Genomic DNA, 20,888 nt, shown 5'->3' with positions numbered 1-20,888 from the left:
GAATTAGGCCTTTACCAGTGTAGTGATGGGTTCTGGTACGTGGAAAATGTTGAAGGATTCCCAGAGGAGTTCATGGGGAACTGAGCCAAAGGCATTGGCCAGGTCGAGGAAGATGACATAGAGGTCTCTCTTGTCCTTCTTAGCTGTTTGGAGCTGGTGCCAAATCATACTAGTATGTTCCAGGCAACCAGAGAAAGCAGGAATGCCTGCTTTCTGTACATATGTATCAATGTACTTGTTCCTTTCCAGGTAAGTGGACAGCCTCTGTGCTATTAAACTGAAAAATATCTTCCCTTCGACGTTGAGAAGGGAGATTGGTCGGAATTGACTGATGTCTGTCGCATCCTTCTCTTTCGGGATTAGCACACCACCAGCCCTTCGCCATGCCTTTGGTATTATTTCCTTCTGCCACACTATCCTCATGAGCCTCCAAAGAAAGTGTAGAACATCTGGGGCGTTCTTGTAGAGCATGTATGGTACTCCATTAGGCCCAGGAACCGAGGCCGCTCTTGCTCATCGGACAACGTTCTCTACTTCCTTCCATTTTGGAGGGTCAGTGTCCAGATTGAATTCTGGTGGTTGAATAGGTGGGATGTCATGTGGGATGATTATCTGCTCATGCCTTTCCGTGTCCTGGTGGACCTTTTCCAGATGTTCTTCCAGTTCTGGCTTTGGAGTTTTTAGGATTCCACACTTTTCCTTTGCGACGAGGTCTTTGACAAACTTAAAGTTTTTTTATAGAACCGTGTTCTTGAGTGTTCCTTCTTCCTACGAAGTTTCCTAAAGTTTTCCGCTCTTTGCAACGTTCCCAGCCGACATTTGATGTCTGCTTGGAGTAGACTGAGACCTTCTCTCTCTGCATCAGAGGCCTTCTTCCACTGCTTTCTCAGCTGCCTTCTCACCCTGACAAGTATCTTGATCTCTTGCTGCCTCCTAGATTTGGCTGGCGCGGGTGGTGTCTTGCCACTTCTCCTTTCGTTTAGTCCAAAGCGCTCTTCTCCGTAGTGGTAGATAATGTCTCCCATCCTTTCAAGCTTTTACAATGCTGTTCCTACCTGTTGTTCCAAGATTTTTGGCAGGTCGTTGTTGATTGTTTCCCACTCTCTCTTTTCAACAGCTTTGGGCCACTTCACACTCGATCTGTGCCCTTTGATCTTTTTCTATTCTGTGCTTGTGTTATCCTCTGTTACAGGGGTGCTGATGCTCTGCGAACTTTGGTTTGCGTCCCGTCGCTGTGCTTCATTCGACTGATTTGACTGGCTGCTTCGTAAGAGGTACGGGTCAATGCGAGGTCCCTGTCTCTGCTCTCCCAAGCACCTTTTACTCCCTTGATGGATCCTTAACCCACTTGCCGATGTTACTCTCTCCCAACCACAGCTGCACACCTGAAGTGTGTGTCCTGCTGCTGTTATGGTTGTCTCGTGTGCTGTGTTCCTACTCGTGGTCGTTTCCGTTCCTGGGTCCGTAGCCGTGTGTTCAGTCGTTGAGACATCTTGCGCCCCAGCTCTCGCAGGCTCTACGGGTATGTTCCTTTTTTGACTTTCAGTAGTTCTTAGCGGGAGTCTCCAACATACTGAAGCAGCGTCGGAGACTGCCAGCATGGGTAGCTAGCCCATGACAGCCCCAGTGGGGTCTATTCCCTCCGGTCAGCTGTCTCTCCAAGCTGTCACATAGACTTTCCTATGTTGTCAGCTGTCCTTTAACAGCAGTCACTGGACTGGTGAATCAGAATCATAAACACGCGTTCTGCTAAACGCACTGCTATTTCTGCCTTGCGCGTTTCAGACGAAGGTAGGCTCGGTGATTACCAATTTCTCGAGCGAGGACAAAGAGCCAGCCGATTGAAATTCAGGAGATATAAGCTTGACCAGCAATATATATATATATCTCTGTCTCTCTCGCAGTAGACCAAGGCGCATTTCGTTGTTGCCGCGTATTCCGGTTAAAACATCGTCAAAAAAACGCGAAAAGGGTTTGAACATAATACGTTATAAGTAAAACCCTTCCCCTGCCAAGGGAATCTTATGTGCTATGTTGAAATTCCTCCCCCTTCTGGAACAGAAGTCCCGCCCCGGGTAGTTACGTTTGATTTCAGCGTGTGAAATCATTGACTGCTGTAGTGTGCCCAGTATATTCGTTCATGAAAAATTATTCAGGTCACACTCAAGTCATTACTTATGATATCCAGACGGATATCAATGTCTTATCCAATTGAAATAATAAGTGTAAATCTGGAGTTTTCTAAATAGGACATTGTAAACTTTTTCCAAACTAACCTAGATGAATCAACGTCTCAGGTTAATTAAAGTTTAATTCCCAAATAGCCTATACAGGTCTGAAAAACCATTCAGTAATCCAGTACTGACAGAAGCCCCGCACCAGCGGGAATCCCATGTGGCTTCAGCCTTAGGGAGAAGTGTACCATAGTGGTGGTGAATGTTCCCAACATTTGATCTACTGTTTACACTTATGATATCCAATAATCAATGGAGATTGTATGGATTATCGTCTCATTCAATTTAATACATTAAATTGTTGAATATAACTTAATGTTCTTCCAATCTCATGCCCTCTTCACAACTGTGTTGATGAGTTTGGACCATGAAAGGTCCTTAGTGATTGGACTTTGAAGAACTTGAAGCTATCGACCCACTCCACTACAGGATGCCACAATTGCCTAGTTAGAAGTTGAACACATGGGCCTGAAGCTCCTAACTGTCCATATACTTCTCTTGGCTGGGAGGAGGAGGCCAGGATCAAGGGGTTTACTGGTGGTGAGAATTGGTGGTTTCATCATTGAACGTTAATTTGCCCAACAGTTTTGATATATGTTCATCATAATCCATTACACCCCATATTATGCTACTTAGTAATAATATAGAAATATACTTTTCATGCTACAAAAACAAGCATACAACGTTGTAGGAGATTTCTGAACTAAACTTTATTTTCAATTGAAGAAACGTCTTTTGTAGAGTGATTGATACTACTAAAGGACAGAATGAAACTTAAAAACAGACAATTTCATGCCATTAATTAAGGAGCTTGATGGAGGTTTGCTATATATATATATATATATATATATATATATATATATATATTGCGTTTTTGGTTTTGAATAAGAGAGATCTATATCTTTAGTGTTCAGAAGCTATATAGTGTTCATGCAGTGTGTGAGCGGTGTATGATGCAATGTGCTTCTCATTTCTTCCTTTGCATTTTCCCATCTTGGATATATGGATCTATCTACACACTTTCCCCTGCTGTCGTTGATATCCCCATATATTTTTGTACTCCATATGTTGCATTAGGTATTGTATAATTTGAATGACCATATTGCAAAAACACCTCACACATTTTTTTAAACTAACTTGAGGTATTATTCGTATTGATGGTATCGCTCAGAATATGAACTGGTATTTTTCAATGTTGAGTGCAAGTCACCATTTTCTACTGCGTTTATAAATTGGAACACTACTTTCTCAAAGAAAAAAAAAGATTTAATGTTTCATTCAAAACGTTTATTTAATGACAGATAAGTAGATAGATTTACAGGAATACTGAACAAACGTATAAATGCAAGATGTAAAGTGTTCATATGCTAAAACTGTTATGGGGGGGTGGATTATCTTGGCAAAGGATAAATTCTCACTAACAGAGATGAAAACAAATTTGTGCACAACATTTGAGAAAAATAAACTTTTTTCAACCGAATTACATGACCCAAAATAAAATTATCATAAAGGTATTTGGTCTTGGTGAATTTAAAAACAGATATAAAGTAGTTACAATAAGTTAATGATTAAAAATGCAACTATGATCAAATAACACAATAAAAAAAAAATTACAATAGGATTTGGATGTCACATGTTGTAGGAACGGTTTTCTAATCTTTCAGTTATTTTCCGTATTAATCTAACAGATAAAACATGTGCAAGCTGCTATGTGCAAGATGCAAATAAATAAGTAATGTCTATATGGTTAAGCATAAATACAGTCACTTGTAAGCAAAGGTATATGCATTTAAAATTCATTAGCAAAACTATATGATTTCTTAAGGAATGTCACAAATATCATACTTGACATCAAAATGTACAATTAGGTGTGTTTTGTTTTGTTTGTGTATGTACTTGGGGGAATGTACATGAAATACATATATATTTAGCCAATTAACACAGGCACAATCCATTGTGTATTCTTCTGCCAAAGCAGGTCCTTAATCATAAGGCTGTCTCTATGAGAGCTGGAAAACCATTCATTGGTGGAAAAAATGCCATAGGAGCTATGACACAGGCTATTAGTTAGCCAGCAACTGTACCATTAGCAGTGCCAAAGTGAGAGGCAAGAAAGCCAGACAGAAGGCAGTGGGTCGGGGTGCACTTCCTGAATTGACTGATGACTCTGAAAAAGTAGGAAAAATAAAGATATGATTCAGTGAATGATGAAAGTAGATTGTCTTTTCATGTTTCTGTTCAAATGTTGACTTTGCTCTTACAGATGTGTAGGTGTATTGTGACAATTAATACATACCAACATTGACGCTGCCCGGTAGGATGTTCAGGGAGGTGGAACTGATGGTGAAAGTTGCCTGTGCGCTGCATGCGCTGGGAACCGAAGATTTGTTACTGAACACGAGAGTCATGTTGGTAACTACAGATCCACTCCTAGGAAAGAAAATGGACAACCCACAGAAATCATTATCATCACTGTCATAATCAAAGTATTCAAGTCGGTAATGAGAATTCATACTTACTTGAATGAGTTGACAATGGAACGAAGGAAGCTTGGGGTTCTAGCAAAAATCTTGTTCACCTGCATTGAAATATTAAAATATGATTACCAAAGCTTAACATCATTTGCGTAAAAATTAAAACAGGGCCAAAACTCAGAGTCAAAACACCAAGCGCTACAAGAAGGTGCCCTAGACTCTTCTGCTAATTGGGATACTTTAGCTGTTTTTTTCTGAGAGAGGGAAATGGTGTAAATCAAGAGGAGTTAATGTGTTCTGAAAATGAGATGTTGAGGATTATAATAAATAACGCTTTGATGTCATAGAACAAAGCCCAGACTGCTCAAGATTGACCTTGAAATTGGATGCCTGTCCATGTCGTAAAGACATCGGGAAATCCCATAATCCCATAACAACAGATACAAAGGTTGCAGGTTCAATACCAGTTGTAGACACTAGTTTATTATGTTTTTGTTTCAACTCTATCCCAAACATTAACCCTTAAAACCAGTTAAGACTTGGGCTGAATACTGCCCCCTTTGGAGGAAGTGCGTGCCCATAGTAAACTGAAAATATTTTTTCCCAAAATTGCTAATATATGCATATAATAATAATTATTGAATAGAAAACACTCTAAAGTTTCTAAAACCGTTTAAATTATGTCTGTATGTAAAGCAGAACTCTCAGGGCAGCCATTTTCCCAAACTCTCTCTTGGCAACAGAAAAGTTGGGTCAACTTTGACATCATCTCCCCCACCCTTCCCAAGCAGCTATCGATCTGGGAACAGTTTGTATGTGTTCAGCGCGATGTCTGCTTTCAAATGGCGCGTTCATTGTGAGAATCTCGCGCGCCCTCGTCCTTTGGCGGGCTAAAACGTTCGGGTCACTCTCAAATACATGCACTCTATTGCGCACGGCCGATTTGGGGCACTTTCTTTTCCAAGAAACACCAATTGATGTCGGTTTGTCGGTTCGCGCTGATCATTGTTTTACACGTTAAAAACATCATAATGCTCGATTCTGCACTTAGTTTGACCAGTTTAGTCGACATATAATATGTCATTTTGAAGTTTTGATGCGCAAGAGTGCGGGACCAGAAGTAATTTTGGGTGCATTTCAGTTGAAGCTGTTAGCATATGCTAATACAGAGACACACAACTTGAAACCAAACGATGTATTGGGTAAGTATGACTCCTTCTACGTCTTCTGATTGAAGAACATCAAAGGTAAGGGAATATTTATGTGGTTATTTTGGGTTTCTGTGGACTCCAAACGTAGAGGAGACATACTGCTAATATCTGAGCGCCGTCTCATAGTATAGCCTAGTGAACGAATTCTGTAACGTTAAAAATAAATGTAATACAGCGGTTGCATTAAGAAGAAGTGTATCTTTGTAACTATATGTAGAACATGTATATTTAGTCATGTTTATTGCTTGTTATCTGACGTTATCTGTCAGAACTATCATCATTTCTCCGGACATTTGAGTAGCATTTTTTGAAAATGTCGTCATTGTAAACAGAGATTTATGGATATAAATGGCATATTATTGAAAAAAAAATGTATTGTGTAACATGTACTATTACTGTCATCTGATGAAGATTTTCAAAAGGTTAGTGAATGATTTATTTTTTAATAATTTTATATTTTCTGGGACAAAATGGCTGCCTCGTCTTTTGTTTCGGTGGTGGTCTAATATAAATATGTGGTGTGTTTTCGCCGTAAAACATTTTAGAAATCTGACTTGCTGGGTAGATGAACAAGGTGTTTATCTTTCATTTGAGCTATTGGACTTGTTAATGTGTGGAGGTTAAATATTTCTAAGAATATTTTTTTGCATTTTGCGTTATGGTAATGAGCTTGAGCCGTAGTCACGATCCCGGATCCGGGATGTGTGGATCAAGAATGAATGACCTTTCGGAATGAATGCCTAAACATACTGTTTTAACCCTATCCAAAACCTTAACCATTAACCGAAAATCTGTCATGCTATACATGAATGCTGACATGCAATACAACGTCAAATTTCAAAGTTAGGAATACGCCACTCAAAAACAGTCTTTTAGTGTTTGTTTCATAGTCCATTGTTGAAATAATCCCCAAAATGTTTTGAAGATATTAAACATTCAAATACAGAAACACAGCAGGTATGATCCATTTTGCATCATAAGATGCTGCGTTTGCTTCATATGATGCTAAATTCATCACACTGGCTGTATTTCTGCATTTGAAAGTTGTTCAATATCTTAATGACTTGACTACTGACATGCAAAACTGTAAATATTTCCCATGCTGTGCACATTGTACTCTCTGTTGCCCATAACAGCTGTTAGGCAGGCAGAAGGGTTCATAGGCAGGCACATGGGTTCATGTCCACTAAGAAGACCGTAAAAAAAGTCTGGACATTGTTCTCAACAGGGAGGTCCCAGAGTACGATAACTTTGTACTGAATAATCTTTGGTTCATTTTAACAATAGGATGCCAACTCATATCCAGTTTCGTTCCTGTGGTGTGTATTGATGAAAAGGCATTTGGATACTTACCTCTGAGACCACTTTGCCAGCCAGAGCCTTGAATGCTGAAGAGGACGGGTTGGCAAGATCCGAGGTGAATTTCTCATCGAGACTGAACCGAAGAATCAGGGTTCCTTCACTAGAAGATGGAGGGTTAGTTAGTGCGACTGCAGTGGTGGTGGCTGCTGCCGGAACAGCGGTGGTGGTGGTTGCTGCCGGAACAGCGGTGGTGGTGGTTTTGGCCACTGCCGGAGGGGTCGTGGTGACATCTGCAGTTGGAGCAGCAGTTGTTGCAGCGGAGGTGGTTGCATTAGTCATTGTAGTAGCACCTGAAAAATGCAACATTCAATGCAATGTTTACATTTTGCAATTATTAAAATAAAATACACATTTTATTGGTCACATACACTTGTTTAGCAGATGGAGCAATATCTAACAAGTAATATCTAACAATTTCACAACATATTCCGCAAACACACAAATCTAAGTAACGAATGGATTTAAGAATATATAAATATATGGGAGAGCAATATCAGATTGGCATAGACTAAAATACAGTAGAATATTATAGAATACTTTTATAAACATATGAGATGAAATGCCTGATCAGTTGTGTTTTGGGATCTCATGAAGGACAGAATAATAACATAACTGTATCTTTGAATGTATATACAGTATTTCCCAGTTGTCAGGGTTATACCCACATTTTGGGAACTGACATGATTCAATTTGAAACCATTTGTGAGAAGATGTAATGTGATGTTAGACTTCTAAATTAGAGAATTGTTTTTCATATGAGGTCTTAACCAAGCCAGTGGCCACGCCCATGTAAGTACAGACATTACGACAAAAGGAGGGAACACCCCTTTTCCCCCGCGTGCATAAAACCCACTCGTGACAAAATGTACAATTAGTCAAGAAAACGCAGGGACGGCAGTCCCCACGTTTAAATGGAAACTACTCTACAGAACAAGCAGACGGACAGTGTTGAACCGGACGTTGCGAATAGTTAGGAAATCTACAAAACTAAAGATGCACACATTCACAGTCTGCACTCTATATGTGGAATAGTCTAGGAAACTCGACCCGAAGACGAAAGGAGAACATTTCACGATCAAACGACCGAATTGTACTCTGAAAGATCCATTCTGGAGAACATTTCCCTATAGAACGACCATTGGTACATCAGACGTATCCATTGTAACAGAGCTACAACTATGAAAGACTGATCTCTGGTGGACACAGCCAGAAAATTTCTGTCGACCAACTGTCCAGCAGACAGACCGAAGATTTAGTCAAAGAGACAAGAAGACATACGGCGTGAATATATATATTGCAATTATTTTCAAATGAGTTGATGTTCATGTGAAAAGTATAATCATGTCAATGAGCCTAGTTATCAACTGTGTGTAAGTGGGTCCCATTATGTCTTTCCCACTCTTTATCTGTCCCCACCCCTGTCCATGGTCTACCAAGCCGTCATATCGGTTTAGTCCACTAGGGACCCTTTATTGCATTGTGTTAGTAACCAATAACAATATGTCGGTGTCCGCAACATGGCTGGTTTTCCTTTTGTTTCCTCTGTTTTTCCTTTTGTAGTCCATGATTGTCTGTAGACCCTGCCACATACGTATTGAGCCGTTGAATTGTGAATCCACTTTGTCTCTATACTGACGTTTTGCCTTTTTGATTGCCTTGTCGGAGGGAATGACTACTCTGTTTGTATTCTTCCATATTCCCAGTCACCTTCCATGTTTAAATGCGGTGGTTCGTGTTTCCTGTTTTGCACGAATGCTGCCATTTATCCACGGTCTCTGGTTAGGGTAGGTTTTAATAGTCACAGTGGGTACAAAATTCCAATACACTTCCTGATAAACTCAGTTATCGTTTCAGTGAATTCATCCATATTATTCTCGGAAGCTACCCGGAACATATCCCAGTCCACGTGATCAAAACAGTCTTGAAGCATGGATTCCAATTGGTCAGACCAGCGTTGAATAGTCCTCAGCACGGGTACTAACAGTTTGAGTTTCTGCAAATAGGAATGGAGCAGAAAAATTTAGTTGTGGTCAGATTTGCCGAAAGGAGGGCGGGGAGGGACTGGTATGCATCCCGGAAGTTGGAGTAACAGTGGTCTAGTGTTTTAGCAGCATGAGTACTACAGTCAAATTGCTGATAGAATTTAGGCAGCCTTTTTCTCAAATTTGCTTCGTTCAAATCTCCAGCTAAAATAAATGCAGCTTCAGGATATGTGGTTTCCAGTTTGCATAAAGTCCAGTGAATTTCCTTGAGGGCCATCGTGGTATCAGCTTGAGGGGGGATATACATTTGATTGTGAGCTATTCTAGGTTAGGTTGAGTGAACAAAAGGACTTGAGTTCCTATATGTTATCACAATTACATAATTTGTTGTTAATCATCAAACATACATCCCCGTCCTTCTTCTTCACGGCGAGATGTTTATTACTGTCGGTGCGATGTACTGATAATGCAGATTGCTGGACCAACTCCGACAGTATATCCCGAGAGAGACTTTTTCCGTGAAACAGAGTATGTTGCAATCCCTGATGTCTCTCTGGAAAGAAACCGTTGTTAATCAGGGACTGAACATTAGCAAATAATATACTCTGGAGAGGTGTGTCATGTGCGCGCCTTCTAAGATGGACTAGAAGAACTCTCCAAGTACCCCTTTTTTGCCGGCGTTGTTTTGGGTCAGCCTCTGGAATCAGTTCAATTGCCCTCGGTGGTGCAAACAAAGGATCTGCTTGGGGAAAGTCGTATTGCAGGTCGTAATGCTGGTAGTGCTGGTGAGTTACCGTCGCTCTGATATCTAATAGTGCTTCCCAGCTGTAATAAATAACACGTACATTTTCTGGGCTAACAATGTGAGAAAAAATACAGAAAAAAACTAAACACTGCAAAGTTTCCTAAGAACTAGAAGCGAGGCAGCCCTATCTATCGGCGCCATCTAGTGTTTTGAGTGTTTAAGAATAGGTAAAGCGATGTGTTGATGAATTGTCTTACGTGTGACCACAATGGAGGATGAATTGATAGGTAAGGTCAGGCCAGACGTGTTGGAAGTAATGGCAGTTTGTAAAGTTTGTGCTACCAGGCTATCGTTAGGCACTGAGCTGATGTTGTTGAATATCAACGTAGAATCCACCACAATTGACCCTGACCTGAAAATAATATGAGAAAAATGTTAAGAACTTTTACAAGCGTTACTTCAGTAACAACCCACTCCCAAGGCATACTAAATAACAATGCTCATTGAAATGTTATTTTTCTCCATCATCCACACTGTTTCAAAGTCATTCAGATGATAATTATGTACCCACCTGAAACTATTGACAACAGTTCGAAAGAATCTGGCTCCAAATTGAGCCTTGAACAAATTATCCAGCTGAAAAAAAGTGTATACAGAATTTTAATGTATATTATAATAACAATTCAACAATGTAAGGCTGGTATCAACATGCCATATGATGAATTATGATGAAGATGATCATGATTCTGATTTTGTCATGCGTCTTTCAAACAACTAACGACACTGTATTAAATTAAATTAAAGTTACCTGTGTAGTCACATGATTTGCCAAAGCCAGGAACTCTGGTGACCTGCTGTTGCTCAGAGAGATAGTGAAGATAGATATCAGGCTGAACTGCAGTGACAGTTGTGGGCTGGTCAGTGGCGCCTCTGTTGCACGGGATGCCGTTGTAGTTGGCACTTGGATAGTTGGTACTGGGGTAGTTGCTACCGGCTTAGTTGGTAATGGGGTAGTTAGTACTTCGGTCAAATTGGTAGTTGGAGATGTTGTTGCGTTGACTACTGGGGTATTTTGAGTTGCTGTTGTGTTGACTATGGGTGTAGTTGAAGGAACTGTTGTGTTGACTATTGGGGTAGTTGACAACGACGAAGGGGTTGTAGTTGATAGTGTTGAAGTTGTATTGCTTTGTGTTACAGGTCCTGATGTGACATTGACAGAACTTTGGGCTGATGTTAACACATGTATTGGCGCTGATGTTCCATTGGGCACTATGTGTGTTGTTGACATGTTCACAGGATCCGATGCTGCATTGACAACCATATTTGTAGTTGACCTGTTTGAGGGGGCCGAAGTTGCGTTCATGACCGTATATGGTGTTGATATTGGAGGATCTGGAGTAGAAGTAGTAGTTGTAGCTGAGGTTGAAACGACTCCTGGAAGACAGCAAATCATCAGATATCATTATGTGTGTATAACAGAAGATGTATTGATCTTAAAGAAAAAATCAACATTAAGCATCGCACACAGCTTTGACAACATCTGATCACTGTTAACGATCAGAATTGTATTGTGACATGACAAGATAGAATAGATTACTTGATGTCCAATCAACAATCGTTTATAGGAATTTGTTTCAGTTGTTATAATATTCTTCGAATGTTAAACAGTTAAGTAATATAGAGACCAGATAACTCTAATTAATTTAATATATTCAGACAGGAAAGTAAAATGCAGACATATAAAGAAAGTGCAGCTGTATGATAACTTGGTCTTTAAAACACCTGAGGTAGAGAGAGTGCTTGGAAATACTAAGTCATTTAGAGTTCAGAATATTAAGGTTTCTTACTTGTTGCCACGATAGAAGTTGTGTTCAGTGGGAGAGAGATATAAGAGCTGTTGCTTGAGACATTCTCTATCAAGGTTGCAACCACTGCACTGGACTCAGGGACTGAGCTGGCATTGTTAAATATCAGCTTAGCATCTACCACAACCGAACCTTGACTGGAAAACAAAAAAATGAAAAACAATTAATATGATACCATCAGTAAAGCAAATTCATATTTAAATGCTATGGCAAATATAAACACTACCACAATTTAATGATTTCTCTTTAAATTAATTGATGAATACAATGTCTATCTTAAAATGTATTCCAATAATGGCCCAAAATCTAAATAAAAACGAAAGAATAACTAAGTACCTGAAACCTAGAACCTCTGTGCGATTAAAACTGGATCCATATTTGTTTCGATAAACTGTGTCCAGCTGTAAGCGTAATATAAGCAAATTTAGAAATTTGTCTTGAGAACTGAAACATTGACATGAACAATTAGAGGGAATGTGCTTGACATAATGACAAATATGAAAACTTATTTTGGGGGTGAAATGCCCCTTTAAGAAACTGTACAAATGAAGATGAACAGTATTAAAAGAGTGGAAAGTAAAACAGAATTTACCTCTGTAGCCACACTGGTTACTAATGCTTGGAACTCTGGTGAAGATGCATTATTCAACTCTGCTGTGAAGATTTGCTCTAATTTGAACTCCAACTTAACCTCTGGTGGTGGAGGGGCCGGTGTTGTGGTAGTGGTTGAAGAACCAGTTGTAACTGTGGTCAGAAAAGCTGTGGTTGTTGTTAGAGTAGCTGTGGTTGTTGTGGGATCAGCTGTGGTTGTTGTGGGAGCAGCAGTGGTTGTTGTGGGAGCATCTGTGGTTGTTGTGGGAGATTCTGTGGTTGCTGTGGGAGTAGCTGTGGTTGTTGTGGGAGATTCTGTGGTTGCTGTGGGAAGAGCTGTGGTTGTAAGAACAGCTGTGGTTGTTGTTGGAGCAGTTGTGGTTGTTGTTGGAACAGCTGTGGTTGTGGTGAGAGAAGCTGTGGTTGTTGTGAGAGCAGCTATGGTTGCTGTGGGAGCAGCTGTGGTTTTTGAAGTAGCGACTGTGGTTGTGGGGGATTCTGTGGTTGTTGTGGGAGCAGCTGTGGTTGTTGTGGGAATAGCTGAGATTGTTGTTGGAGCAGCTGGGGTTGTTGTGAGAGCAACTTTAGTAGTTGTTGGAGCATCTGTGGTTGTTGTTGGAGAAGCTGTGGTTGTTGTGGGAGCAGCTGTGGTTTTAGAAGTAGCGACTGTGGTTGTTGTGGGAGCAGCGGTGGTTGTTGTGGGAACAGCTGTGGTTGTTGTTGGAGAAGCTATGGTTAATGTGGGAGCAGTTGTGGTTGTCGTTGGAGTATCTATAGTTGCTGTATCCCCAATTGTAGTTGTCGTTGGAGCTGCTGTGGTTGTTGTGGGAGCAGATGTGGGTGTTGTGGGGAAGGATGTGGTTGTTGTGCGAGCAGCTGTGGTTGTTGTTGGAGAAGGTGTGGTTGATGTGGGAGCAGTAGTGGTTGTTGTTGGAGTATCTGTGGTTGTTGTAGCCCCAATTGCAGTTGTCGTTGGAGCTTGTATGGTTGTTGTGGGAGAAGCTGTGGTTGTTGTTGGAGCAGATGTGGTTGTTGTTGGAACATCTGGGGTTGTTGTTGGAGAAGCTGTGGTTGTTGTGGGAACCGCTGTGGTTGTTGTGGGAGCAGCTGTGGTTGTTGTGGGAACAGCTGGGGTTGTTGTGGGAACAGCTCTGGTTGTTGTGGGAGCAGCAGTGGTTTTTGAAGTAGCGACTGTGGTTGATGTGGGAACAGCTGTGCTTGTTGTTGGAGAAGCTGTGGTTGATGTGGGAGCAGCTGTGGTTGTTGTTGTAGTATCTGTGGTTGTTGTAGCCCCAATTGTAGTTGTCGTTGGAGCTGCTGTCGTTGTTGTGGGAGCAGCAATGAGTGTTGAGGGGATGGCTGTGGTTGTTGTGGTTGTATCTGTGTTTGTTGTGGGAGCAGCTGTGGTCGTTATTGGAAGATTTGTGGTTGTGGATGGAACATCTGGGGTTGTTGTCGGACTAGCCGTGGTTGTTGTGGGAACAGCTGTGGTTGTTGGAGAAGCTGTGGTTGATGTGGGAGCAATTGTGGTTGTTGTTGGAGTATCTGTGGTTGTTGTAGCCCCAATTGTAGTTGTCGTTGAAGCTGCTGTGGTTGTTGTGGGAGCAGCAGTGAGTGTTGAGGGGATGGCTGTGGTTGTTGTGGATGTATCTGTGTTTGTTGTGGGAACAGCTGTGGTTGTTGTTGGAGAAGCTATGGTTGATGTGGGAGCAGTTGTCGTTGTCGTTGGAGTATCTGTAGTTGCTGTAGCCCCAATTGTAGTTGTCGTTGGAGCTGCTTTGGTTGTTGTGGGAGCAGATGTGGGGAAGGATGTTGTTGTTGTGCGAGCAGCTGTGGTTGTTGTTGGAGAAGGTGTGGTTGATGTGGGAGCAGTTGTGGTTGTTGTTGGAGTATCTGTGGTTGTTGTAGCCCCAATTGTAGTTGTCGTTGGAACTTGTATGGCTGTTGTGGGAAAAACTGTGGTTGTTGTTGGAGCAGATGTGGTTGTTGTTGGAACATCTGGGGTTGTTGTTGGAACAGCTGGGGTTGTTGTGGGAACCGCTGTGGTTGTTGTGGGAGCAGCTGTGGTTGTTGTGGGAGCAGCAGTGGTTGTTGTGGGAACAGCTGTGGTTGTTGTTGGAGAAGCTGTGGTTGATGTGGGAGCAATTGTGGTTGTTATTGGAGTATCTGTGGTTGTTGTAGCCCCAATTGTAGTTGTCGTTGAAGCTGCTGTGGTTGTTGTGGGAGCAGCAGTGAGTGTTGAGGGGATGGCTGTGGTTGTTGTGGATGTATCTGTTTTTGTTGTGGGAGCAGCTGTTGTTGTTGTTGGAAGAGTTGTGGTTGTGTTTCGAACATCTGGGGTTGTTGTCGGACTAGCTGTGGTTGTTGTGGGAACAGCTGTGGTTGTTGTTGGAGAAGCTATGGTTGATGTGGGATCAGTTGTTGTTGTCGTTGGAGTATCTGTAGTTGCTGTAGCCCCAATTGTAGTTGTCGTTGGAGCTGCTGTGGTGGTTGTGGGAGCAGATGTGGGGAAGGATGTTGTTGTTGTGCGAGCAGCTGTGGTTGTTGTTGGAGAAGGTGTGGTTGATGTGGGAGCAGTTGTGGTTGGTGTTGGAGTATCTGTGGTTGTTGTAGCCCCAATTGTAGTTGTCATTGGAACTTGTATGGTTGTTTTGGGAAAAACTGTGGTTGTTGTTGGAGCAGATGTGGTTGTTGTTGGAACATCTGGGGTTGTTGTTGGAGCAGCTATGGTTGTTGTGGGAACAGCTGTGGTTGTTGTGGGAGCAGCTGTGGTTGTTGTGGGAGCAGCAGTGGTTGTTGTGGGAACAGCTGTGGTTGTTGTTGGAGAAGGTGTGGTTGATGTGGGAGCAGTTGTGGTTGGTGTTGGAGTATCTGTGGTTGTTGTAGCCCCAATTGTAGTTGTCATTGGAACTTGTATGGTTGTTGTGGGAAAAACTGTGGTTGTTGTTGGAGCAGATGTGGTTGTTGTTGGAACATCTGGGGTTGTTGTTGGAGCAGCTGTGGTTGTTGTGGGAGCAGCTGTGGTTGTTGTGGGAGCAGCTGTGGTTGTTGTGGGAGCAGCAGTGGTTATTGTGGGAGCAGCAGTGGTTGTTGTGGGAACAGCTGTGGTTGTTGTTGGAGAAGCTGTGGTTGATGTGGGAGCAGTTGTGGGTGTTGTTGGAGTATCTGTGGTTGTTGTAGCCCCAATTGTAGTTGTCGTTGAAGCTGCTGTGGTTGTTGTGGGAGCAGCAGTGAGTGTTGAGGGGATGGCTGCGGTTGTTGTGGATGTATCTGTTTTTGTTGTGGGAGCAGCTGTTGTTGTTGTTGGAAGAGTTGTGGTTGTGTTTCGAACATCTGGGGTTGTTGTCGGACTAGCTGTGGTTGTTGTGGGAACAGCTGTGGTTGTTGTTGGAGAAGCTATGGTTGATGTGGGATCAGTTGTTGTTGTCGTTGGAGTATCTGTAGTTGCTGTAGCCCCAATTGTAGTTGTCGTTGGAGCTGCTGTGGTGGTTGTGGGAGCAGATGTGGGGAAGGATGTTGTTGTTGTGCGAGCAGCTGTGGTTGTTGTTGGAGAAGGTGTGGTTGATGTGGGAGCAGCTGTGGTTGTTGTGGGAGATTCTGTGGTAGTTGTGGGAGCAGCTTTGGTTGATGTGGGAGCAGTAGTGGTTGTTGTTGGAGTATCTGTGGTTGTTGTATCCCCAATTGTAGATGTGGGAAAAGCTGGGGTTGTTGTTGGAGCAGCTGGGGTTGTTGTGGGAGCAGCTGTGGTTGTTGTGGGAACAGCGCTGGTTGTTGTGGGAGCAGCTGTGGTTGTTGTGGGAACAGCTCTGGTTGTTGTGGGAGCAGCTGTGGTTTTTGAAGTAGCGACTATGGTTGTTGTGGGAGATTCTGAGGTTGTTGTGGGAACAACTGTGGTTGTTGTGGGAGCAGCTGTGGTTGTTGTGAGAGCAGCTGTGGTTGTTGCGGGAGCAGCTGTGGTTGTTGTGGGAGATACTGTGGTTGTTGTGGGAGCAGCTGTGGTTGATGTGGGAGCAGTAGTGGTTGTTGTTGGAGTATCTGTGGTTGTTGTAGCCCCAATTGTAGTTGTGGGTACAGCTGAGGTTGTTGTTGGAGCAGCTGGCGTTGTTGTGGGAGCAGCTGTGGTTGTTGTGGGAGCAGCTGTGGTTGTTGTGGGAACAGCTCTGGTTGTTGTTGGAGCAGCTGTGGTTGTTGTGGGAGCAGCTGTGGTTGTAGTGAGAACAGCTCTGGTTGTTGTGGGAGCAGCTGTGGTTTTTGAAGTAGTGACTGTGGTTGTTGTGGGAGATTCTGTGGTTGTTGTGGGAACAGCTGTGGTTGTTGTGGGAGCAGCTGTGGTTGCTGTGAGAGCAGCTGTGGTTGTTGTGGGAGCAGCTGTGGTTGTTGTGGGAGATTCTGTGGTAGTTGTGGGAGCAGCTTTGGTTGATGTGGGAGCAGTAGTGGTTGTTGTTGGAGTATCTGTGGTTGTTGTATCCCCAATTGTAGATGTGGGAAAAGCTGGGGTTGTTGTTGGAGCAGCTGGGGTTGTTGTGGGAGCAGCTGTGGTTGTTGTGGGAACAGCGCTGGTTGTTGTGGGAGCAGCTGTGGTTGTTGTGGGAACAGCTCTGGTTGTTGTGGGAGCAGCTGTGGTTTTTGAAGTAGCGACTATGGTTGTTGTGGGAGATTCTGAGGTTGTTGTGGGAACAACTGTGGTTGTTGTGGGAGCAGCTGTGGTTGTTGTGAGAGCAGCTGTGGTTGTTGCGGGAGCAGCTGTGGTTGTTGTGGGAGATACTGTGGTTGTTGTGGGAGCAGCTGTGGTTGATGTGGGAGAAGCTATGGGTGTTGTGGGGATGGCTGTGGTTGTTGTGGGTGCACCTGTGGTTGTTGTGGGTGCACCTGTGGTTGTTGTGGGTGCAGCTGTGGTTGTTGTGGGAACAGTTGTGGTTGTTTTGAGAGCAGCTGTGGTTGTTGTAGGACCAGCTGTGGTTGTTGTGGGAGATTCTGTGATTGTTGTGGTAGATGATGTGGTTTTTGTTGGAGCAGCTGTGGTTGCTGTAGGAGCAGCTGTGGTTGTTGTGGGAGCAGCTGTGGTTGTTGTGGGATAGGCTGTGGTTGTTGTTGGAGTAGCTGTGGTTGTTGTGGGAGCAGCTGTGGTTGTTGTGAGAGCAGCTGTGGTTGTTGTGGGAGCAGCTGTGGTTGTTGTGGGAGATTCTGTGATTGTTGTGGGAACAGCTGAGGTTGTTGTGGGAACAGCTGAGGTTGTTGTTGGAGCAGCTGGGGTTTTTGAAATAGCGACTGTGGTTGTTGTGGGAGTTTCTGTGGTTGTTGTGGGAGCAGCTGGGGATGTTGTGGGAGCCGCTGTGTTTGTTGTCGGTGAGGCTGCGGTTGTTGGGAGAGCAGCTGTGGTTGATATGGGAGCAGCTGTGGTTGTTGTTGGAACATCTAGGGTTTTTGTCGGAGCATGTGGCGTTGTTGTGGGAACAGCTGTGGTTGTTGTGAGAGCAGCTGTGGTTGTTGCAGGAGCAGCTGTGGTTGTTGTGGGAGATACTGTGGTTGTTGTGGGAGCAGCTGTGGTTGATGTGGGAGCAGTAGTGGTTGTTGTTGGAGTATCTGTGGTTGTTGTAGCCCCAATTGTAGTTGTGGGAACAGCTGAGGTTGTTGTTGGAGCAGCTGGTGTTGTTGTGGGAGCAGCTGTGGTTGTTGTGGGAACAGCTGTGGTTGTTGTGGGAACAGCTCTGGTTGTTGTTGGAGCAGCTGTGGTTGTTGTGGGAGCAGCTGTGGTTGTAGTGAGAGCAGCTGTGGTTGTTGTTGGAGGAGCTGTAGTTGATGTGAGAGCAGTTTTGGTTGTTGTTGGAGTATCTGTGGTTGGTGTAGCCCCAATTGTAGTTGTCGTTGGAGCTGCTGTGGTTGTTGTGGGAGCAGCAGTGAGTATTGAGGGGATGGCTGTGGTTGTTTTGGATGTATCTGTGTTTGTTGTTGGAGCAGTTGTGGTTGTTGTTGGAAGAGTTGTGGTTGTGGTTGGTACATCTGGGGTTGTTGTCGGAGTAGCCGTGGTTGTTGTGGGAACAGCTGGGGTTGTTTTTGAAGTATCTGTGGTTGTTGTTACCCCAATTGTAGTTGTCGTTGGAGCTTCTATGGTTGCTGTGGGAGAAGCTATGGGTGTTGTGGGAATGGCTGTGGTTGTTGTGGGTGCACCTGTGGTTGTTGTGGGTGCAGCTGTGGTTGTTGTGGGAACAGTTGTGGTTGTTGTGAGAGCAGCTGTGGTTGTTGTGGGACCAGCTGTGGTTGTTGTGGGAGATTCTGTCATTGTTGTGGTAGATGATGTGGTTTTTGTTGGAGCAGCTGTGGTTGCTGTAGGTGCAGCTGTGGTTGTTGTGGGAGCAGCTGTGGTTGTTGTGGGATAGGCTGTGGTTGTTGTGAGAGCAGCTGTGGTTGTTGTGGGAGCAGCTGTGGTTGTTGTGGGAGATTCTGTGATTGTTGTGGGAACAGCTGAGGTTGTTGTTGGAGCAGCTGGCGTTTTTGAAATAGCGACTGTGGTTGTTGTGGGAGTTTCTGTGGTTGTTGTGGGAGTTTCTGTGGTTGTTGTTGGAGAAGCTGTGGTTGTTGTGGGAGCAGCTGGGGATGTTGTGGGAGCCGCTGTGTTTGTTGTCGGTGAGGCTGCGGTTGGTGGGAGAGCAGCTGTGGTTGTTGTTGGAGTAGCTGTGGTTGTTGTGGGAGAAGCTGTGGTTGTTGTGGGATAGCCTGTGGTTGTTGTTGGAGCAGCTGTGGTTGTTGTGGGAGCAGCTGGGGATGTTGTGGGAGCCGCTGTGTTTGTTGTGGGTGAGGCTGCGGTTGTTGGGAGAGCAGCTTTGGTTGATATGGGAGCAGCTGTGGTTGTTGTTGGAACATCTAGGGTTTTTGTCGGAGCATGTGGCGTTGTTGTGGGAACAGCTGTGGTTGTTGTGGCAGCAACTGTGGATGTTGTGGGAGCTGCTGTGGTTGTTGTGGGAGAATCTGTGGTTGTTGTGAGAGTAGCTGTTGTTGTTTGTGGAACCGCTGTGGTTGATGTAGGAGCAGCTGTGGTTGTTGTATCCACAGCTGAAGTTGGAGTTGTGGCTGCTGGGGGTGGTGTTGGTACAATCACCTCTGTAATTATAAAATGGATTGTTAGGTTTTCTATTCTGATTGATCCAATGGTGTTCTATAGGATTCCATTATACCTAAATCTTATTAACTGTACAGTGGCTAAAAATTGTGTACAACTCTAAACAAAGTCTGACATAAAACCCAGTCAACAAAGTTACAGACGTTTCATCAACAGTGCTGAGGACGTAGGGTTACTCAGTTTTGCTTCTTGTTGTTGAGCATAAGATAAGAAGGTACTGTGTTTTCTCTTCAGAATTAAGCACTTTTACAACCACATTTGTTAGTTTGTTTTCTATGTCAAGCAATAATAAAAGACAGATAATCAACTCCAGGCTGCGTAGTTAAATGTAAATGACCTTCGTCACCTGTTTGGGACCGGATCACACCACCTACGTTGTGATTTAATTTTAATAGAATTGCACAGTCTTGAATGAACCATTCCTTGCATATGCAAGTTATAATTAACTGATATGTTATAACAAATTAGTAACAGGAAATCTGTGATGAACAACTAGTGCAAATAATATGTGTGTCTTACTTGTTGCCACAATGGAGGCTGTGTTCACTGGGAGAGAGAAATTAGAGCTGTTGCTTGAAACTGCCTCTGTCATCGTGGCAGCCACATCACTGTTCGCAGGGACTACGCTGGTATCGTTAAATACCAGCTTAGTGATTACCACAATTGAACCTTGACTGGAAAACAACCACAATTTTTATTTTAAATTATGATTTCATCAACAGATCAGATTCATGTTAAAATGCTATGATAAATATGAACAATTAAACAAATGACTTCTACCTTAAATAGAACCCCAAACACGATGTCAGAAAAAAATGCTTAGAATTACTTCTTACCTGAAACCTATAACTTCTATGCGAATGAAACTGGATCCATATTTACTTTTGTACACATTTTCCAGCTGTAAAGAAATAATATGAATATATCATATTTCATACATGAAGATGTCCTGAGACATTGCAAAGGTTTTACATTGAAATATACTTTACAACTCACCCTAACCCTAATTTAAAGGTTTGCTTATCATATTGAAATATTTTCTTCATTACTTGTAAACTACTTCTAAATCAATATATCAATCAATCATTTAAATTCAGTCGAAGCAATCATTGAGCAGACTAGTTTTAGATTTTATTCCCTGATTTAATAACATGATATTTTGTTTATTGAATTGACTAGACTAAACCTTTTTTTTGTTAAGGAATCTAAAAGTATGATATTAAAAGGATTGAAAAAGAAAGTAAAACAGTATTTACCGCTGTAGACACAGTATTTGCTAATTCTTTGAACTCTGGTGAAGAAACATT

General features: G+C 43.0%; 2 protein-coding genes across 2 annotated transcripts; both read right to left on the bottom strand.

The window, feature by feature from the left end:
- Positions 1-3,512: 3,512 nt before the first annotated feature.
- On the bottom strand, positions 3,513-15,461 carry LOC115137301 (mucin-2-like). The gene is made up of 10 exons (XM_029673544.2): positions 12,466-15,461; positions 12,210-12,274; positions 11,856-12,010; positions 10,817-11,442; positions 10,580-10,644; positions 10,266-10,420; positions 7,273-7,571; positions 4,754-4,812; positions 4,531-4,664; positions 3,513-4,401 (listed from the first exon to the last, which is right to left on the bottom strand). The coding sequence occupies exons 1-10, from the start codon at positions 15,367-15,369 to the stop codon at positions 4,298-4,300; spliced, it is 4,566 nt and encodes a 1,521-aa protein (XP_029529404.2). The 5' UTR covers positions 15,370-15,461; the 3' UTR covers positions 3,513-4,297.
- Positions 15,462-15,877: 416 nt separating this feature from the next.
- On the bottom strand, positions 15,878-20,539 carry LOC135573894 (mucin-5AC-like). The gene is made up of 5 exons (XM_065024100.1): positions 20,520-20,539; positions 19,033-19,562; positions 18,180-18,947; positions 16,729-18,005; positions 15,878-16,687 (listed from the first exon to the last, which is right to left on the bottom strand). The coding sequence occupies exons 1-5, from the start codon at positions 20,537-20,539 to the stop codon at positions 15,878-15,880; spliced, it is 3,405 nt and encodes a 1,134-aa protein (XP_064880172.1).
- Between the last annotated feature and the right edge of the window lie 349 nt (positions 20,540-20,888).

This window comes from Oncorhynchus nerka, linkage group LG11 (genome assembly GCF_034236695.1).
Source record: "Oncorhynchus nerka isolate Pitt River linkage group LG11, Oner_Uvic_2.0, whole genome shotgun sequence".
Classification (NCBI taxonomy): domain Eukaryota; kingdom Metazoa; phylum Chordata; class Actinopteri; order Salmoniformes; family Salmonidae; genus Oncorhynchus; species Oncorhynchus nerka.
This window is presented reverse-complemented; position numbering and strand designations above follow the sequence as displayed.